Raw genomic sequence first — 19099 nt, 5'->3', positions numbered from 1 at the left:
CGCTAAAGGTCTTTGGACACGGATGTGAGGATTCAGCTAGGATTTCAACAGCTTGTCAATGGGACATAAGAAGAGGCAGAGGCCATCTCACCCAGCCTCCTGTTCTGACAGGATTTGCCAAGGGCTTCCTGCGCTCCTCTGGTTTCCAGAGACTGTGGAGGCAGAGCAGAGCCATGGTGGCTAACAGCCCTCGATAGCCCTCTCCTCTTCTAAAGTCATCCAGGCTGGTGTCCCTCGCAGCCTCCGGTGGGAGGGAGTTCCCCAGTTCAACTCTGCGCTGCATGAAGAAGGACTTTCTTTTATGTCCTGGCTGAATCCTCCAACATTCAGCTTCGTGGGATGTCCAGGAGCTGTTATCGGGGGGGGGGGGGGGAGCTTCTCACTCACTTTGTCTCTAAACTAAAAAGTCCCAAATGCTGCAACCATTCTTCATAGGATCCTTTTAGTGGCCCTTTTCTGAACCTTGAAAAGCTTGAGAAATCTGCATTTGGCTGTGTAATATATATATAACTTATGGACTTTGGCTAATTTGGGGGGAAATGCACACAAGGGGGGTGGAGAACCCACAAGACTTTGATGTCCCACACTCTACATCCGGATGTCTCAATTTATATTGACATGCCACCTTTTCTTTCTCTTATTATTTATTGCTTGCTTGCTTTGCATATACCGTATGACATAATCTCCTGCTATTGCCCTTTTGGGTTGTTAACAATGTTAAGAAAGATTTGCAAAAATTGTGGCACGCTCCCTTCTGTTCTGTATTTTATTCCATTCCTTTTCCCTCTCCCAGACCAGGTGTGACCCTCTCTGCCCCTCGCCACAGCCCTCATGGCAAATCTGGAAGACGCGGCCCACGCCAGCCCCAGCGAGTCTGCCGAGAGTCCGAGTGAGGAGCTTTCCCCACAGAACGACTCCTTCCCACTCTCCTCACTGGCCAACCTGTTTGAGAATGAGGAGGGAGCCCCCTCGGCCGAGGCTGCGCGAAGCCCCCCCGGAGCCGGGGATGGAAAGCAGAACCTCCGGATGAAATTCCACGGGGCTTTCCGCAAGGGTGTTCCGAACCCCATGGACCTGCTGGAGTCCACCATCTATGAGTCTTCGGTTGTGCCAGGACCCAAGAAAGCCCCCATGGACTCCCTCTTTGACTACGGCACTTACCGCCATCACCCGAGTGACAACAAGCGGAGGCGCAAGAAGGCCCTGGAGTGAGTATGGCGGCTGGTCCGGCTGGATGGTGGCGTCTTCTTGGGCTGCAAAGGGGCTGGGAGCTGAACTCCCTTGGCTGGTGCTGGGTCGGGGCAAGCCGTTCAGCCTCAGAATACAGAATGTAGGATGCAGAACTGCAGGGGTGGAAGGGAGCCGGAGGGCCGTCTAGTCCAGGACTCCTGCAATACAGGGGTCACAGCTAAAGAATCCGTGACCGGTGGACAGCCAGGCTCTGCTTAGAAACCTCCAAGGAAGGAGTCTCCGCAGCCTCCTGAGGGAGCCCATTCCATTGTCAAACAGCTCTTACTGTCAGAATGTTCTGCATAATGTTAAGCTTTAGTTCTTCCTAACATTTAGTCAGAATCTCCTTTCATCTGCAGAATATATCCCAAAGAACATTTTTTTAAAACCCAGAAAAGGGGAGCAGTCAGAAAAAAGCGTAATGATGATTCACCCTTCACCAGCAGGTCTCAGGACGAGTTAAAAAGAGGGTCTGTAGGGAAGGAGCTGGGCTGGCCTGAGTCCTTTACAGCTTTAAACACAAACACCTTGATTTGGGCCCAGAAACAAACTGGGGTTCTACAAAATCTAAAGGGAACCCCGGCCAGTAATCTGGCTGCTGAGCAGCAACTATATGCTGCCCCTGGGAGCTTACACTGAAGGGTGGCTCTTAAATTATTATTATTGTTGTTCTTCTATTCTTATTAAATTTTTATACCCCCCTCCTTCTGAAGATCACAGGGTGGTTCACAACATAAAAATACAAACAGAGTATCCGTAATGTCTGAAAAGTCTGTCCTGGGTATGAGATGCATAATTTCTAAGGAAGATCCCTGGAGTTCTGTATTTCCATCTGGACCTTCCCACTTTTTGCAGTTAATTTCCTGAACAAGTTGAAAATTGGGGGTGGGAGGAAGGGAGTGAGGAATGACCGCTAACACAGTTTTGAAACACCACTAGAAAACAAGCATTTTGCAGGATTCACCACGAAAGGGCATTTTTGCAAGGCTGTTTCTCCAAATGAATGCCTTGGGTGGTGGGATACATTCCCATGGGGGTCATTTATCACCTAAGCAAACAATTGGCAGAGTGTAGACTCTGGTGGGACGCATTGCAAAAGGAAGTGTGTGCACTGACTTGGCAGGACATCAAATTCAGGATGAGAAAGGGTGTTTCATTCCCCCCTCCTTCAAATTCTGACACTAAAAATGTACCCTGTTGTGAGGTCATTTTGGTAACAGAGGAAAAAAAGCAAGAGGGAGAATTGGTTTTAGGAAGCGATACTGGAGCCCACAAGAGTTGGTCCCTGTAATTGGTGATGTGATGATAAAGAGAGGATCCTTGAGCATGTGAAGAATGCCTTTCTCTCTCTCTCTCTCTCACCTCACCTGGATTGGATAGCCCTCCCTGTTGAAACCCAGCAAGGGCTCCTTCCCCTCCCCAGCCAGGGAGAGCATCTTGTTCCCACATGGCTCTTTGGGGCAGGTGTGGCAGGAGTGGCGCCTGGTCAAAGAGTCCTCTGTTGAGCCCTCCTGCCTTGGCTGTGGATGGGCCTGGGGGGGGGGGGAGAGGCAGGGTTGCACCAGCTAGATGAACGGGCTGCTTGAGGAACAGGAGCACGCGGGTGCCAAGAACCCCACAAGGTGCCAGGAGGCCTGGGGTGGGCACACTGCACCTCTCTCTCTCTCTCTCTCTCTCTCTCTCTCCCCCTCTCTGAGGCCCAGCCCCACCCCTCCTCCAGGCTGCTTTGGAGACAGAAGATGGATGAGGTGGAGAAAGGGGGCAGTCATTGTGGGAGGCGATAGATACACCTTTTGCTCCTCTGTGCCAAGAAACTCCAAGGGTGCCTGTGCTTTCCCAGGTTTGGTTTCCTGGGAATGAAGGCTGATGGAGAGACTGAGGTGTTTTATTTGCACCTCTATACAACCTTAACAGAGGAAGGAGGGACTCAAGAGCATCAAGACCCCAGCAGATCTTGCCTCTCCTTTAGGGTTTCAGGGAAGCCCCAAGGCACAGCTTTGGGGTCTAGCACAGAGTAAGTCCAGCCTCTGTGTCTCCAGCTTCAAGCATCAGCCAAAAACTCTCTCACACAAACTCCTTGGCCTCCCCATCCTAGGATGAGGAGGCATCCAACTCAGTGAGGTGGGGAAAAGGCCTGCCCATTTGTCGCTATGGCAACCCCTTCAAATAGGTAAATGATGATTACCTTGCAACAAAAATTCTGCGGCTGATTTAGAGGCTTGTTCTGCTAGACTGTAAACCTTACTGGATACAGAATCATGGATTTGGAAGGAACCCACAGGTATCGTCCAGACTGACCCTCCCAATCTATAAGTACAGGGTGTATATAAACAAACACAGAGGCCAGAGATCAGCCCCCAAACCTATTTGCAAGGCCTGGAATATGGGTTACAGTGCCCTTTTGCAGCCCCCAACAATCAAAGCTGCCCCTCCCACATCTAGGACTGGAAGCTGAGGCGTCAACTCTGCAGGGTGGGATAGATCCTGGCAACTTTGTAGTGGACTTCAATTGCTCCAGGCGGCTGTGTTGCCTGCCACCTCCGCGGCTTGTTTGGCCCAGAGCACACGGAGGTTTGCTCACCAGCTTGCTCCATCCCCAGGAAGAAACCCCCCAGCACCAAGGGGCCTGCCCCCCACCCGCCCCCCATCCTCAAGGTGTTCAACCGGCCCATCCTCTTCGACATCGTCTCCCGGGGCTCCACCGCCGACCTGGACGGCCTCCTGCCCTTCCTGCTGACCCACAAGAAGCGCCTGACAGACGAGGAGTTTCGAGGTGAGGGGGACCCATGGGCGAAGGAGGGTGTGGAGCGGCCAGTGGCTGAGGTGTGCTGCGGGGGAGCTGTGTGCACCCTGGGCAGGGGACCTGTAGCTGGCATGAATTCTGCAAATGCAGACTTACTTCTTTAGCCTGACGAGGGGTGAATCTACACTGACCTGTTTAATGTTATTAGGATGAAATTAGATATATCATTCTGAAATGTCACAGGGCATACGGGTAAATTAAAAGCATTTCATATCTTGTTTTCTGCATAAAAACACAGTTTCCCTACTGTCTGTTCTTGGTTCCTCTGCAGCGCCCTCTGGTGTCTCATTTTAATAATGCATTATGAATGTTACAAGCAGAATGTAATGTGTTAGGAAAACCAATCCTTAACCCTTCCTTAACATGATAAACCATGAGTGTAGATCAGCCCCAGGCAAGGGAAGGGAAAGGGGGGGCAGCAGGGTATCCCTGTCCTTGAGGTACACGTGGCAGGATTGTTTATTTTATTGCATTTCATAGAATCCCAGGATTGTAGTGTTGAAAGGCACCCAAAGGGTCCCTTGTCGAGTTGCCGGCGAGGCAGGGACTTGTATCCCCCTGTGTTCAGCTCAAGGTGGCTCTTCTCCCCCTCCTTGTGCGAGAGGCAGTGACGGACACCCAAGGCCACCCAGGGAACTTCATGACCAAGCGGAGGTTTTGAACCCGGGTCCCTGGGTTCCAACTGACAGAACAGCACACTGGTTCTTCCCCGCCTACTGGATGCTGGGAGTCTTGCTCTGTTCTCCTCCTCCGCTTGAGATGGGCAGGAGCTTTTCCAGAGCATGGCCGGCATTTCAAATATCAATTGTGGATTGTGTTGTGGAGGCTCCTCGTGCTTTTGTCCCTGTAGCCCAACAGGTTGGCCAGGTTTTTGTTTTGTTTTTTTAATTGTTTCAAAATCTGCTTGGCCACAGACCACAGTGGGGCAGAAGACGTCGTCTGTGCCTGCCTTTAGAAGCGAAGACACTTCCCCTGTTTATGCAGGTTTTTTGTTTTGTTTTAAAAAACCTTTCTCCAGCAGCGGGGGGGGGGGGGGGAGAGAAAGAGACCCAGCCTACTAGATCATGGCTCCTAGCCCCCTGGCAGTCTGAGGCAGCGGACACTAGGAATGCCACTTGCGGAAGGCGCAGGAGGGCAGAGATGCTATTGCGCTCCGCTGCTGCTGCTGCTGCTTGGGGGCTTCCCATTGGGGGCATCCTGGTGGCCACTGTGCAAACAGGACGAGATGGGCCCCCACTGGCCGCACCAGCCAGGGCTTCCATGCTGTTCTTAGAGCATTCCAATGAGATTTCCTCAGGTGGATCAGAATTCTTAAAAAGCAAAGCGATTGAGAAATACCTTGTCGTGCTGTTCAATCCCTTGCTCTCACTCACTTCACAGCCACAGTACGTCCTGAGCCCAAGATTCTGTCCAGCTTTAGGTTTCTCTCTTTAAATATAAGCTGTAGAAAGCAGCTTTAAAACACAAAAATATGGCTCAGAATGCACTTAATTGCTCGTGCCCAGCATTATTGATGATGTGCAGCCAGGGCACTGGAACATCATGCTTTGCACATGCTCAGTGCATAGGGGAGCATGCAGAAGAGAGGGGGAATGGACCTCAGTTTGTCAGCAGAGGGTGATGCAAATGCACATATAGAACCGTAGAATTGTAGAGCTGGAATTGTAGAGTCCAACCCCCTGCAATGCAGAAATCACAGCTAAAGAATCCCTGGTGGATAGCTATCCCACCTCTGTTTGAGAACCTCCTAGGGAGACCATTCCACTGTCAAATGGCTCTTACTGCTAGAAAGCGACTGGAGAGTGTCTACAGTTCCTGATGAGGGTTGGAGAGACCTGGGTTCAAAACCCCCACTCAGACTCAAAGGTTGCTAGGTGAACTTGGGCCAGCCACTGTCTCTCAGACTACCTCACAGGTCTGTTGTGAAGTTAAAAATAGAAGGTGGGGGGGGGGGGTAACAACATACACTGCCCTGAACTCCTTGGTGAAACGTTGAGAGGTGAACATTTTAAAGTAGTAATTGCTGAGCTCCTTGTCTTCTGTGCATCCCTCCCTGCTCCCGCCCCAGAGCCCTCCACTGGCAAGACCTGCCTCCCCAAGGCCCTGCTGAACCTCAACAATGGCAAGAACGACACCATCCCATTCCTGCTGGACATCGCGGAGAAGACAGGCAGCACGCGGGAGTTCATCAACTCGCCCTTCCGGGATGTCTACTACCGAGGTGGGAGGGGGACTCTGGCAGGAGCAGTTGGGGGGGGAGGCAGCTGCTCCAAGGTGGGGCACTGGGGACTGTGTCTGGCGACTGCGGTGAGCTTGGCCTCAATCCCACCTTGAAATGATTGTCCAAGGGGCCTCAGTCCCATCCTTGAGTCCTGGTCAAGCCAGTTCTCTACAGGCTCCTTTCCCCCATCTTTTTACTTTGGTTCTGCTCTCCAAGGAGAGTGGGAAAGAGCTGATCGCCCAGCCCTGAGATTCCGCCAGGCACTTCTTTCTGGGTTTCTCAGTCCTGAGGGCCAGAAACTTGTTTGTTTGTTTTTAAATGAACACCATTATTATTACAGTGGTTCCTTGGGTTACAGACGCTTCAGGTTACATACACTTCAGGTTACAGACTCCGCTAACCCAGAAATAGTGCTTCAGGTTAAGAACTTTGCTTCAGGATGAGAACAGAAATCGTGCTCCGGCGGCGTGGCAGCAGCTGGAGGCCCCATTAGCTAAAGTGGTGCTTCAGGTTAAGAACAGTTTCAGGTTAAGAATGGACCTCCAGAACAAATTAAGTACTTAACCCGAGGTACCACTGTATTTATTAAATTTATCAATCACTTTTCTTGCCACAGAAACTCAAACCGACTTATAATATTTTAAGCAAAAAACAAGCACATATGTACATGAAAGCCAGCATCAAAAAACAAACTCCAGTCTACGCTAAAACATCTCACCCACGCAGGAAGGCCTGATGAAAGAGGAATGCCTTTAAGCACTTAAAGATTTGTAATGATGGTGCCAGGCAAGCCTCCCCAGGGAGAGCATTCTGCAAGGAGGGAGCAACCACTGAAAAGACCCCGTTCTTGTCTTGCTACACGGAGCAGGGCCTCAGGTGATGAGCACAGGCTCTGGGCTGGTTTGCATGAGCTGAGCTGGTCCTTGAGGTACTGCGGTACTGAACCATATAAACAAAGGCAGGGGGGTCACACCTCATGCTCCACCCACTTTCCCCTCTGGCCACACCTACCGCTGGCAGGCGAGATTCCAAGTGAGCTGAATTGACCAGGCGGTGGCACTCTGGTCTGATTTGTGGCAGAATCGCAAGAAAACATGTTAGAGGGGCCACAGGCTTGGCAGCGACTAGATGGGAGATTGACTGGCAAGCCTAGTGGTGAAGCCTAGTGGCTTATGCCTGAATGGTGGTTCGGGTTGTGTGTGTCCTCCAGGCCAGACTGCACTGCACATTGCGATTGAGCGGCGCTGCAAGCACTACGTGGAGCTGCTGGTGGAGAAGGGGGCAGACGTCCACGCACAAGCCCGGGGGCGCTTCTTCCAACCCAAGGATGAGGGCGGCTACTTCTACTTCGGTGAGCGGGACAGGGAAGCCTCGAGATCCCTCCATGGGGTCTGTCCTGATTCTCTGCCAGTAGCCGCCGCTGCTGCTGCCTCATGAATGTTGTTCTTTTTTCAAAAGCGTATAAAAGAGGAGCTTGCAATCTGATTCTTTTTCCAGCAGAGAACACAACAGAGGAGGAGAGAAAGGCATGGCAGAATGAGAAGAACAAACCACACCTACAGATGTTGTAGGTTTGGTTAACTGGAGATGGAGGTGCATTTAGGTGCCTGGAGACAGGAGATCTGGAGGCAGACAGGGGCACCGAGGAGGACAAGTTTTGCCATGGGCACATTTGGATTTTAAGCAAGTGCCATTGGATGTGTCAACTAGGGAACTCCCTGCCATCGGAGTCGGTGACGGCCACCAACTTGGATGGCTGTGAAAGGGGATTAGACACATTCTTGGAGGAGGTGATGGCTCTTGATGGCTCCTAGACCCAGTGGCTCTGCTCTGCCTCCACCGCTGGAGCCAGCGCCAGCCATGCTTCTCCATAGCAGTGGGCAGGGGGCTCTTGTCCTTGGGTCCAGAAGAGGCATCTGGTCAGCCACTGTGAGGACAGGTGCTGGCCCAGATGAGCCTTCTTTGGCTGGTCCAGCAGACTCTGCTGATGGTCTTGTGTTTAGGAGTGGGAAGATCACCCTCTCACCACCAAGGGAGCAAAGGGAATGACTTCAGAAGATTTGTGGGTGTCAGGGAAAGACCTCAAGTGCGCCCTTGTAAGCATTCAAGGAGGGGTGCATTCAGTGAGTGAGAATTTTAAGAAACAGGCATCTCCCCCCCCATAAAAGTCAGTCGGCTCTTGCAAGAGTGGCGGAGCCTCTGTGCATTGCAACACCCAAAGGCCAGGGGTCCCTTTTCCACCCAGGCTTTGTGGAGACACATCCATCCAGCAGCCCTGGAAGCAGAGTGCTCTGTGACTGATTTGGTTGTCTTTCTCTTTTCCATATAAAGGTAAAGGGACCCCTGACCATTAGGTCCAGTCATGACCGACTGCGGTTGTGGCGCTCATCTCGCTTTATTACAGCTTCTGGGTCATGTGGCCAGCATTTAGTACAGCTTCTGGGTCATGTGGCCAGCAGGACTAAGCCGCTTCTGGCGAACCAGAGCAGTGCACGGAAACGCCGTTTACCTTCCCGCCAGAGCGGTACCTATTTATCTACTTGCACTTTGACGTGCTTTCAAACTGCTAGGTGGGCAGGAGCTGGGACCAAACAATGGGAGCTCACCCCGTCGCGGGGATTCGAACCGTCGACCTTCTGATCAACAAGCCCTAGGCTCTGTGGTTTAACTCACAGCATCACCCGCGTCCAACCTCTTTTCCATAGAATCATACAATTATAGAGTTGGAAGGGGGACCCTACGGGTCGTCTAGCCCAAACCCTGCAGTGCGGGAGTCACTGCTAAAGAATTGCTGACCAACAGTCACCCAACCTCTGTTAAAAAGCTTCCAAGGAAGGAGAGCCCACCCTTTCTGGGGGGGTCTGTTCCACTGTGCAACAGTCTGACCACCAGAAAGTTATTCCTAACGGCTTGTCGGAATCTCCTTTCTTGTCCTTGGACTCTGTTGGCTCAGGTCCCCTGCTCTGGAGCAGCAGAAAACCAGCTTGCTCCATCTTCCGTCTTCCATCTTCCCTCTTTCCTTCCGCCCTCCTGCCCAGGTGAGCTGCCCCTCTCCTTGGCGGCTTGCACCAACCAGCCGCACATCGTCCACTACCTGACGGAGAACGCCCACAAGCAGGCCGACCTGCGGCGCCAGGACTCTCGTGGCAACACGGTGCTCCACGCCCTGGTGGCCATCGCAGACAACACTCGTGAGAACACCAAGTTTGTCACCAAGATGTATGACCTGCTCCTCATCAAATGCGCCAAGCTCTTCCCAGACACCAACCTGGAGGCTCTGCTGAACAACGACGGTCTGTCGCCGCTGATGATGGCTGCCAAGACGGGCAAGATTGGGGTGAGATCCCTCCCCGGGGGCGGGGGGGGGGGCTGCTTGGAAAAAACCCAGCCCTGTTGGCCCAAGGCCCGGGGGCAAACCGGGTGCTCCAGGGCGAACAACCTCACAGGGTTGTTGTGAGGATAGGAATGTAAGAAGTGGCCGCTTTGGAACTGCCTGACTGTGGATTCCAGCAGGCGTCTTCACGCCACTCTTTTCAGCTCCTGACAAAAATATTTGTCTCCTTGGATATGGGGAATGTTGACATCTGGTTTGTTTGTTTTTTAGCTTATCACTGATTTTAATTACTTTTTGAATATTTAAATCTGCTGTATTTAAATCCTTTTCCTGTTAATTTTTTTGTTTCATTCTTTTTGTAAACTTTGCTTTGACAGTCATGGGGTATATAACTTTTATGAAATAAATAAATTAAATTTAAAAAATCATGGGGGAGCCATGCCTAAAGTCCTGAGTGACTTAGAGGGTGTAGGGAGGAGTCATGCTCCACAAGGGAGCGGGTGGGCTGCCCAGGCAGCATCTCTAGGGAAGAGGAGCTTCTGAGCGGGGGGGGGGGGGGTGACAAAAAGGGCCCTCTTTCGGCCAGAGACCCTGGGGAGTCTTCCACCCCAGGCACCCTTCAAACACAATTCCCATCAGCCCCAGCTGTCATGTGGGCAGGACTTGTCGTGTGGCTGCTCTTGTTCTCTAGAACAGCATCCCTGTCGAGGCAGGACAGGCTCCCACTTTCTGGAAACAGCTGGAGACATTTTTCTTCCAACTGGCTTTCCCAGCTGATTGCCACCCATAGCTTTCTCTCCCATGGATTTTCCCACTCCCCTTCCAAAGCCACCGTGTCTCCTGCAGAAGCGAGCTCCAGAGCTTAACTCTGCACTGCATGGTGAAGGAGCCCTTTCTTTCACTGTCCTGAATCTTCTGTTTCAGGTCCCAGAGGATGTCCTGCAGTTGGGGTGCCTTTCCACGTTGGTGGACATGGCTGCCTCCTGCAGAAGGGAGTTCCGCAGTTCAGCTCTGCGCTGCGAGGGGAGGGCCTTCCCGTCATCTGCCTGACCCGCTCCCCCCTTGTCTTGCAGACCTTCCAGCACATCATCCGGCGGGAGATCAAGGACGAAGATGCTCGGCACCTCTCCCGCAAGTTCAAGGACTGGGCCTATGGCCCTGTCTACTCCTCCCTCTACGACCTCTCCTCGCTGGACACATGCGGGGAGGAGGTCTCCGTGCTGGAGATCCTGGTGTACAACAGCAAGATGGAGGTGGGCAGAGAAGGAAGCTGCAGATCAAGGCAGCTTGGGTTGACGGTGCTGGGCCTTTGATGGGGCAAGCGGGGGCTGCCGCCATCTTTGTTCACAGGGCCCCTCTCCCCGCAGAACCGCCACGAGATGTTGGCTGTGGAGCCCATCAACGAGCTGCTTCGGGACAAGTGGCGGAAGTTTGGGGCCGTTTCATTCTACATCAGCGTGGTCTCCTACCTCTGTGCCATGATCATCTTCACCATGGTGGCCTACTACCGCCCCCTGGATGGCACTGTGAGTACTGCACCCACTCCACCATGGAGCTCACGAAGGCTGCCGAGTGGGCAGAGTGGCTGTGATTTAAATTAGGGTTCTGAGGTTTGGGGCGCAGCCTCCCATTTTCAGTTCCCATGATGCCCTAGCAAAAAACCTCTGTGCTGTGCTGGGGCTGGTAAGAGATTGGTAAACGTACGGTGATTTGCTTTGATCCTCTCAGGCATTTGAACATGTTAAATAATGAGGAACCCGTGACTTATCAGCTTCCTTTATTTATACCCAGAACTTCCGTCTGGCAATTCCGCAAGAAAAGTAGTGATCGGGAGTGAAGAAGCCCTGCATTTCAGGGGGATGGACTAGGGGACCTTTGGGTTTCCTTCAAAGTCTACAATTCCATCATTCTATGAGTCTATAATCTCTAAATGCTTCTTTAACTTGGAGCGGGGGAGTATTGGAGTTGAGTGAAATGGAGGAAGCCCCTCAGGCAGCAGCTCCAGCACAGAGAGACACGGGTTCAAAGGGGCGGGGAGGGTGTGTATGTGTGTGACTTACCTCACAAGTTTGTAAGTTCCCTGGAGAGGGTCAAGCTCAGGATAGATAAATAAATCACCAGTGAATAAACTCTGACTTATAAAACAAGTCTGCATTAGACATTGTATCTATGGATAGGGAAAGATTGGCACCTCCGGGTTCAAAGACAATCCACCTCCATTGATTAGACACTTGGGATGGAGAGTGAGGCGGGGGGAGCTGTTTCCATCACATGAGCATCACACAAGCCATCTTCCTATATCTCAAGGGCTGTCCCAGGGAAGAGGGAGGGAGATCATGTTCTCCTGCTCTGGAGGGGGGGGGGGTGCTCAAACCAGTGGCTTCAAGTTACAAGAATGGAGATTCAGACTAAGCATTAAGGAGGGTAAGAGCTGATCAAGAGTGGAACAGACTCCCTGGGAAGGTGGAGGACTCGCCTTCCTTGGAGGTTTCTAAGCAAAGGTTGGGTGGCCAGAGATTCTTTAGCTGAGATTCCTGCATTGCAGGGGGTTGGACTAGATGACCCCATGAGTCCCTTCCATCACCTTATGACCTTCCCAGAGGTGCTCTTTACCCAGCTGCTGTTGGGAAGGCAACATGCTGAAGCTGGCCATCCCGTTGGAGCGTGGCCATTGCTGCGTGCTTAGCAGGTGTCTTTCGGCACAGCCTCTCAGCAATGTCTCTTCCCCTCTGTAGCCCCCGTACCCGTACTCCACCACCACCGACTATCTGCGACTCGCCGGGGAGATTGTCACACTCTTCACGGGTGTCCTCTTCTTCTTCACCAACGTAAGTATGAGCCGTGCGTTACTTGGCAAAGGGGTCTCCTCCTCCTCCTCCTCCTTTCCCCCACCATTGCCCCCTTCTTCCTCGCCAATTTAGCAGATGTGTTTTTCTTTGTCCCTTTTTGTGGGCTCCTCCTGCCATTCTGCGGCCTGATTACAGAGCTTGCAGGCCACATTCTCATCATACTTTTAAAGTGCTTTGATACTGCTTTAAACAGTCATAGCTTCTCCCAGAGAATTCTGGGAGCTGTCGTTGCTGAGTGGTGAGCAAGTCCCTGTTCCCCCTCAAAGGCCTACGATTCTCAGAGATCCCTGGGAAGAAGGATTGACAGTTAAGCCTCTGTGGGGCGGGAAGTAGGGGTCCCTCTTTAGCCATGACCGTTTGCAGGGCTGCCAGAGTGCTTTACTTTCATGGTGTGTATAAAAGGTAAAGGTAAAGGGACCCCTGACCATTAGGTCCAGTCATGGCCGACTCTGGGGTTGCAGCGCTCATCTCGCTTTATTGGCCGAGGAAGCCGGCGTACAGCTTCCGGGTCATGTGTCCAGCATGACTAAGCCGCTTCTGGCGAACCAGAGCAGCGCACGGAAACGCCGTTTACCTTCCCGCCGGAGCGGTACCTATTTATCTTACCTGCACTTTGACGTGGTTTCGAACTGCTAGGTGGGCAGGAGCAGGGACCAAGCAACGGGAGCTCACCCCGCCGCGGGGATTCAAACCGATGACCTTCTGATCGGCAAGTCCTGGGCTCTGTGGTTTAATCTACAGCACCACCTGCGTCCCTTGTCACGGCGTGCATAGGATTTATCAAATCACACTCAGTCTTGCGCCCCATGCATGCTTGCACTGGGGCACCTGGTTGGCCACTGCAAAGCGGCCTTGCTTGGATCTGAGGGTGATAATGTAGCTTTGGTTCTTAACAAAGTTGCAGGACTGAAGGAACAAAGGTTACACCCACACCATGCGTTTAAAGCTCTGTGGTACTACTTTAAACAGTCCTGGTTTACCTGCTGCACCCTTTTTTTTTTAAAGGAAAAAAAAGTTAACCTCTTTTGTCTCACTTTGTTGTGATTTTATTGAATACATAAAAATAAAATTTGCATTTGTCTCTTCCACAAATCTATCAAAAAATCTGGAATAAGTAACTTGCTTGGTTGATACATTTCTTGATGTGATAGAGAGCCTTTTATTCTTTCAGTCCTACGTTCATGTTTCTGTGTCTCCGGTGTCTCCGGTGGGCCACGTTGCTTGAGCTCTCATTTCTTAGGATGTTTCTTTCCACTTACCTGTCTGTATCTCATCGCAAACATCCAGATAACCAGCTTTATCTTTTCTTCTTGTGAATATAACATCCCCTGCCAACCTTGGTTTGGGCTGGTTTAATTTATATCCTTTTGACTCATGAAGTTCCAATTTGGTTTTTGGGTTATATGGTAAAAGTCAACAAAGACACTCTGCCCCCCCCCCAGCCACCCATTCATGGCTTCCCCCAAAGAATTCTGGGAGCTGTAGTCTGTTAAGGGTGCTGACCCCAGTTCCTTTCCTAGAGCTACAATTCCCAGAGTTCCCTGGGAAGAGAGTTGGGTGGCTAAGCTCAGATGGGTGGAAGTTGCTGTGCAAAATGTCCAGAGGGCAATCAGGTGGACGAAGGCTGGACTAAAAATGCCAAGTTCCTTGAGTAGCTTCTGCCTCTTCTCCATTGTGGACATTTTGTCTTCTCTTCCTCCGCAGATAAAAGACCTCTTCATGAAGAAGTGCCCCGGGGTGAATTCTTTCTTCATTGATGGCTCCTTTCAGTTGCTCTAGTAAGTAAAAGAAAGAAACCAGAGTGCAGCAGAATCAAATTTGCGGCCTGTGTGTGGCCCCCGACAGGTCAACCAGGGGCAAATGTGGCCCTCAGGCCAAAAGGCTAGCCACCCCTGCATTTAAGAGTGGGGGGGGCCCTTTGCCACACATTCCAGGGCATCTGCTGGGGTGCTTTCTGGCTCCCCCCTCAATTCATTTGGGGGAGGGAGCCAGAAAAGACGTCCAATGCACATTTAAAGCACATGACTTTCCCCAAAGACTCCTGGGGGTGGTGGTTTGCTAAGGGGACTGGCAGATTGCAGCTCTGCCAGGGGTTAAACAACTGTTCCCACAATTCTTGCATGGGAGGGGTAGCATGTGCTTTAAATGCACATTAGATGTGCTTGAAAACCAAGGTGTGAATCTGCCCATAGATTTTGGAAGCCCTTCTGGGTGAGGCTACCTGGTGGTTGCAGTGTTGCCCCGCTGCTCCCCACCTGACTGGGCTTTGATGCTTCTTGCCTCCAGCTTCATCTACTCGGTCCTGGTGTTAGTGGCAGCTGCCCTGTACCTGGCGGGCATCGAAGCCTACCTGGCTGTCATGGTCTTTGCCCTGGTCTTGGGCTGGATGAATGCCCTCTACTTCACCCGCGGCCTCAAGCTGACTGGCACATACAGCATCATGATCCAGAAGGTGAGCCAAAGCAGAGCTCAGTGTCCGGGGCCTGTGAGGACCTTGGGCTGGAGGAGGTCTGGCCGGCCATTTGAAGGTGGGTGAAAAGCTGAAGGGACTTCCTAAGGGCACTGTGAAGCCTTGCCCCCCCCCCCTGGGCAGTGCTGAACTCTGCAGCGCAGGGGCTGGCATGATCCTCAGAACCTGAAGCTCCCCCAGCATTGCAGGAGAACAAGATTGGAGCGCCCCCCACCCTGCGCTTGCTTGACAGGGGGGACCAAAGAAACCTCTGCACATGCCCTGTGTTCAGATATACAGCTGCTGATGCCTGGAGGTTAAGGACTTGAGGGTCACTCCCTGGTTCGACTGATGGTGTCAAGCAGCTGTTTTGGTCCCCAAGTTGTGGAACACTTGTGGAATGTGGGGTGTTGCCACCACCCCTCCAATCGTTCAAGATTCGCTCTGGCTCCTTGCTGCAAACGTTCCTTCAGATCAGAAGCGGGAACCCTTTTTAGCCCAGGGGCCACTTTCCCTTCTGGACAGCCTCCCAAGGGCCGCTTGGCAGTGATGGGTGGGGCTGGAGGCGGTAGTGGGCAGAGCAACAAATGCAATTTTTATCTTCCGTTTCGACACATGCTCCCATGCCCCCCCCTCCTGGCAAGCAAGAGGCTTGACCAGAGGTCAAAGACACATTCCAGGCAGGCATTTGGGGCCAGTGAAAGGTGTGTCCTGGGGAGGGTTCTGAGGGCCAGATTTTGGCCCCCCAGGGCCTGCCAACATCTCTGCCCATAGCCAAGAGGCAGTTTCCAGGTGTGCTTTACTGCCTCTGCAACAGGTGAGCACATCCCAGTCAGGAAGGAACACGGGGGTGTGAATCAGGGCCAAAGGGAGCGGCGCTGAAGGACACATTTGCCCTTGAATTTCCTCACTCTGGCTTCAGACTGTTAGGCGACTAATGTGGGGCTCACCCCAGAAGCAGCTGCCTTGAGCCTTTGCCTGCCAACGTTCAGCCTGGTGTGTTGAGTGGCTGCCTTCCCTCTCTGCTTGCAGATCCTGTTCAAGGACCTTTTCCGCTTCCTGCTGGTCTATGTGCTTTTCATGATTGGCTACGCGTCTGGTAAGATGGCTGCCCTTTTCGGAGTGCTGGTTTCTGGGCTCCTTGGTTTTCCTATATTTGAAAATCTGTGTCCTGCTGCTCAGCTGAGCAAGCTCCTCACATACCTGCAAAGTTTGAAACTGGCATCGCCAAGGCTTTTCTTGGGCAACATTCCTTGACACAAATACTGATGGATTTTGAGGTATTCAAAAACAGCCTCCAAGGTGTGAAATATGCTGACTCTGACAAGCTGCTCTATGGCGCTTCCAAATGTTTATTAGTGAGACTTGGACATCAAGCAATCAATTAGCACATAAATTAAAACAAATCAATTACAATTTGGAAACCACAAAACTCAAAACAGCAAATCTAACAAGTCTGGTTAGCAGCAAAACAGAAAGAACATTTCAGTCACCCAGCCACATTCCTGAACAGCCAAGTTGCGACTGCTTTTCCTGAATGAACTTACTCACCCAGGCAGATGCTGGTTTATTTTAAAAATATTTATTTATTGAATAGTTATGAAATACAAATTAAAAATGAAATGAAATGAGACAGCTGCAAAGGGTGAGTTACTGATGTTGGAGTTTTGAAGCAGCTCAATAACTAGACAACCTTATAACTTCCTTCCTCTGTATTTTATGGAGTTTTGAAATGGAGAGATAACTCAGAATGTCCATCGTCTCGTCCAGTGGTTCCCAAAGAGGGGTCTCTTGCCCACTGGGGGGCCATAGGATTTCCTAGGGGTGCTAAGATGTCAGTCGTGGAGTATCCTCCCCTCCCCCGGCAGCCTCAGAGGCAAGAAGAACACACAGTTCATATTTTATGGTTTTTTATTCAGTCATCTGGTTGCAAGACAGAGGATCCGTGTCTCCACACATAGGAGACGTTGGCTTCTCTGAGTCCCTCTTCTTCCATCTCCCACAACATCCTGGAAACCTACGGGAAGTCGCAGGAGTCACATCTCCGCATTTTCTGTTCTTGAATGCGGAGGGACTGGCGAGTCCTTGGACCAGGAGGGCCTCCCAGACTCTCCAGGGAGGTCTCTGCTGTCTGCTCTCTAACCCCCCCCCCCCATCTTGTAACTAGGGATTTTCTCATTCATCTGTACATCAACCTGTCTCCCTCTCCTCCTGAAACTGCTGGAGACACAGGGTCGAAAGGCCCCACTCCTCCTCCTCCTCTTCTGAGAGGAGCCGATCAGACGAGGCCTCACTTCCCATTCCTCCTGTTCAGTCCAGTCCCTGACATAAGAGGCACGCAGGCAGCAGGGGGCGCTGGAGGCATAAGCTGCCATCACTGCAGCAAGTCCATCAATTTATTGACGTAATTAAACAAAATAGTTTTTAATGGATTTTGAATAAAGGCGCAACTAATTGTTGTGGTTTGGGGTTTTATTTTGTTAATACCTTCCTTGGTGGGTCATGCAACCCGCTATACTGAATAATGCTTTCTATATGGTAAGGCAGGGGTGCTGGGGACGAGTTTATGGAATTAAGGGGTGAGCCACTGGGATAGAGTATATCGGGGTGGGGGGCAGACTTAGCCTTTACAATTGTATAGTAAACAAACACTTTCCATATTTTCCCAAATGAGTCCTTTTTCTTCTGCACTCTGGTCACCCTCAGGATTGTGTTGCATTGCCACATTTTGGTCGATATTTAAAATCATTTGGAGAAGCATTTTTAAAAATGGTCCTGTTCAAAAGAAGTGGGATGACCTAGTGTTGCTATTTTCTGCCCACCTAAAGCTGAGATTTGAATTTTGCATGCTCAATAGAGTGAATTTTCATGCTCAAATTGGTTGAATTTTTTCTGGCGCTCAGTCGGCAGGCAGGTTTAATTCCTATAGATAAACATTTGGAGTTTGATGACAGGCTTGGTATTTTTAAACCTTGTTTCTCCCCCCTCCCGGCTTCTAAATCCAACAATATTTAAAACTAGAAGCACTGCTGTAAAAAAATATTCAAAGAAGGGACAACACCACTTTGGGTGCCTTCAGACATTGTGAATATTGTGCAAATTTTCCTGAGGTTAGAACTCCTGCCCTGTTTTCTGATTAGCCTTCTGCATGGCATGCCTGTTGCTGTGAACGATGGCTTTGTGACCAATATGTGCTAAATTTCATTCATGCTGGGGGGGGGGGGGGAGGCCCGACAACCGGCGCCATTTTTGTTTTTTGCTGGAATCAAACAACACATTCGTTTTCTGGCAGCGGCTTTTACATCATGTGAAAGCCCAAATATGAGGCAGAAATTGAGCAGTTAGGAAAACTTCAGGAAAATGGGAGGTGGTGTGGCGCAGTGGTTAGAGTGTTGGGATCGGACCTGGGAGACCAGAGTTTGAATCCCCACTTGGCCATGAAGCTCACTGGGCGACTCTCATCCTCACCTGCCTCACAGGATTGTTGAGGGAGTTAAAGGAGGAGGAGGAGGAGGAGACCCGGGCACCTTGAGCTCCTTGGAGAGAAAAAGGTGGAATATAAATTCAGTGATGAAATGACAATAAGAATAAAATGGACTAAACTGTCCTATGAATGCAGCTTTTGAAGTGTGACTGCATTTGGGCCTTGACACCACGTTCTCATCCAGAGGAAGGCGACGTGGTGCCCTCCAGATCATTTAGACTCCAGCTCCCATCAGCCCCAGTCAGCCCAATGGCCAGTGCTCAGTGTGCAGCACCCAGAGGGCCCCTGGATGCTAACTCCTGGCCTAGCAGCTCCCCCAGGGAGACTCCCTTGGCTAGTGCAACTGCTCAGTGCCTCCTTGGCTTCCCTGCAGCACTGGTCTCCCTGCTGAACCCCTGCCCCAGCAGCGAGGCCTGCAACGAGGAGCGCTCCAACTGCACAGCCCTTGCCTACCCTTCCTGCCGGGACAGCAAGACCTTCAGCAATTTCCTCCTGGACCTCTTCAAGCTGACCATCGGAATGGGGGACCTGGAGATGATTGAGAACGCCAAGTACCCTGGGGTCTTTGTCATCCTCCTTGTCACCTACATCATCCTCACCTTCGTCCTTTTGCTGAACATGCTGATCGCCCTCATGGGGGAGACCGTGGGGCAGGTGTCCAAGGAGAGCAAGCAGATCTGGAAGCTGCAGGTAGGCGAGTCTCAGTGGTGGGCTTGCAAAGGGCCCAGA

General features: G+C 51.4%; 1 protein-coding gene across 5 annotated transcripts in view; it reads left to right on the top strand.

Moving 5' to 3' along the window:
- Positions 1-19099, top strand: part of TRPV4 (transient receptor potential cation channel subfamily V member 4) — a 46588-nt gene that overhangs the window by 23410 nt on the left and 4079 nt on the right. For all 5 annotated transcript variants that reach the window (XR_014503929.1, XM_083407269.1, XM_083407268.1 and 2 more), the window contains 12 exons: positions 794-1208; positions 3831-4003; positions 6102-6254; positions 7465-7605; positions 9293-9591; positions 10662-10841; positions 10956-11114; positions 12324-12416; positions 14142-14215; positions 14724-14889; positions 15919-15985; positions 18744-19060. Coding sequence is in view for 4 of the 5 variants with exons in the window: in XM_083407269.1 (XP_083263395.1) it covers positions 832-1208; positions 3831-4003; positions 6102-6254; positions 7465-7605; positions 9293-9591; positions 10662-10841; positions 10956-11114; positions 12324-12416; positions 14142-14215; positions 14724-14889; positions 15919-15985; positions 18744-19060 (2199 nt within the window). In the remaining variant the exon portion in view is untranslated. The remainder of the gene's footprint in view (positions 1-793; positions 1209-3830; positions 4004-6101; positions 6255-7464; positions 7606-9292; positions 9592-10661; positions 10842-10955; positions 11115-12323; positions 12417-14141; positions 14216-14723; positions 14890-15918; positions 15986-18743; positions 19061-19099) is intronic.

The sequence above is a fragment of the Podarcis tiliguerta genome (assembly GCF_965153285.1).
Source record: "Podarcis tiliguerta genome assembly, chromosome: 13".
Taxonomy (NCBI): domain Eukaryota; kingdom Metazoa; phylum Chordata; class Lepidosauria; order Squamata; family Lacertidae; genus Podarcis; species Podarcis tiliguerta.
This window is presented reverse-complemented; position numbering and strand designations above follow the sequence as displayed.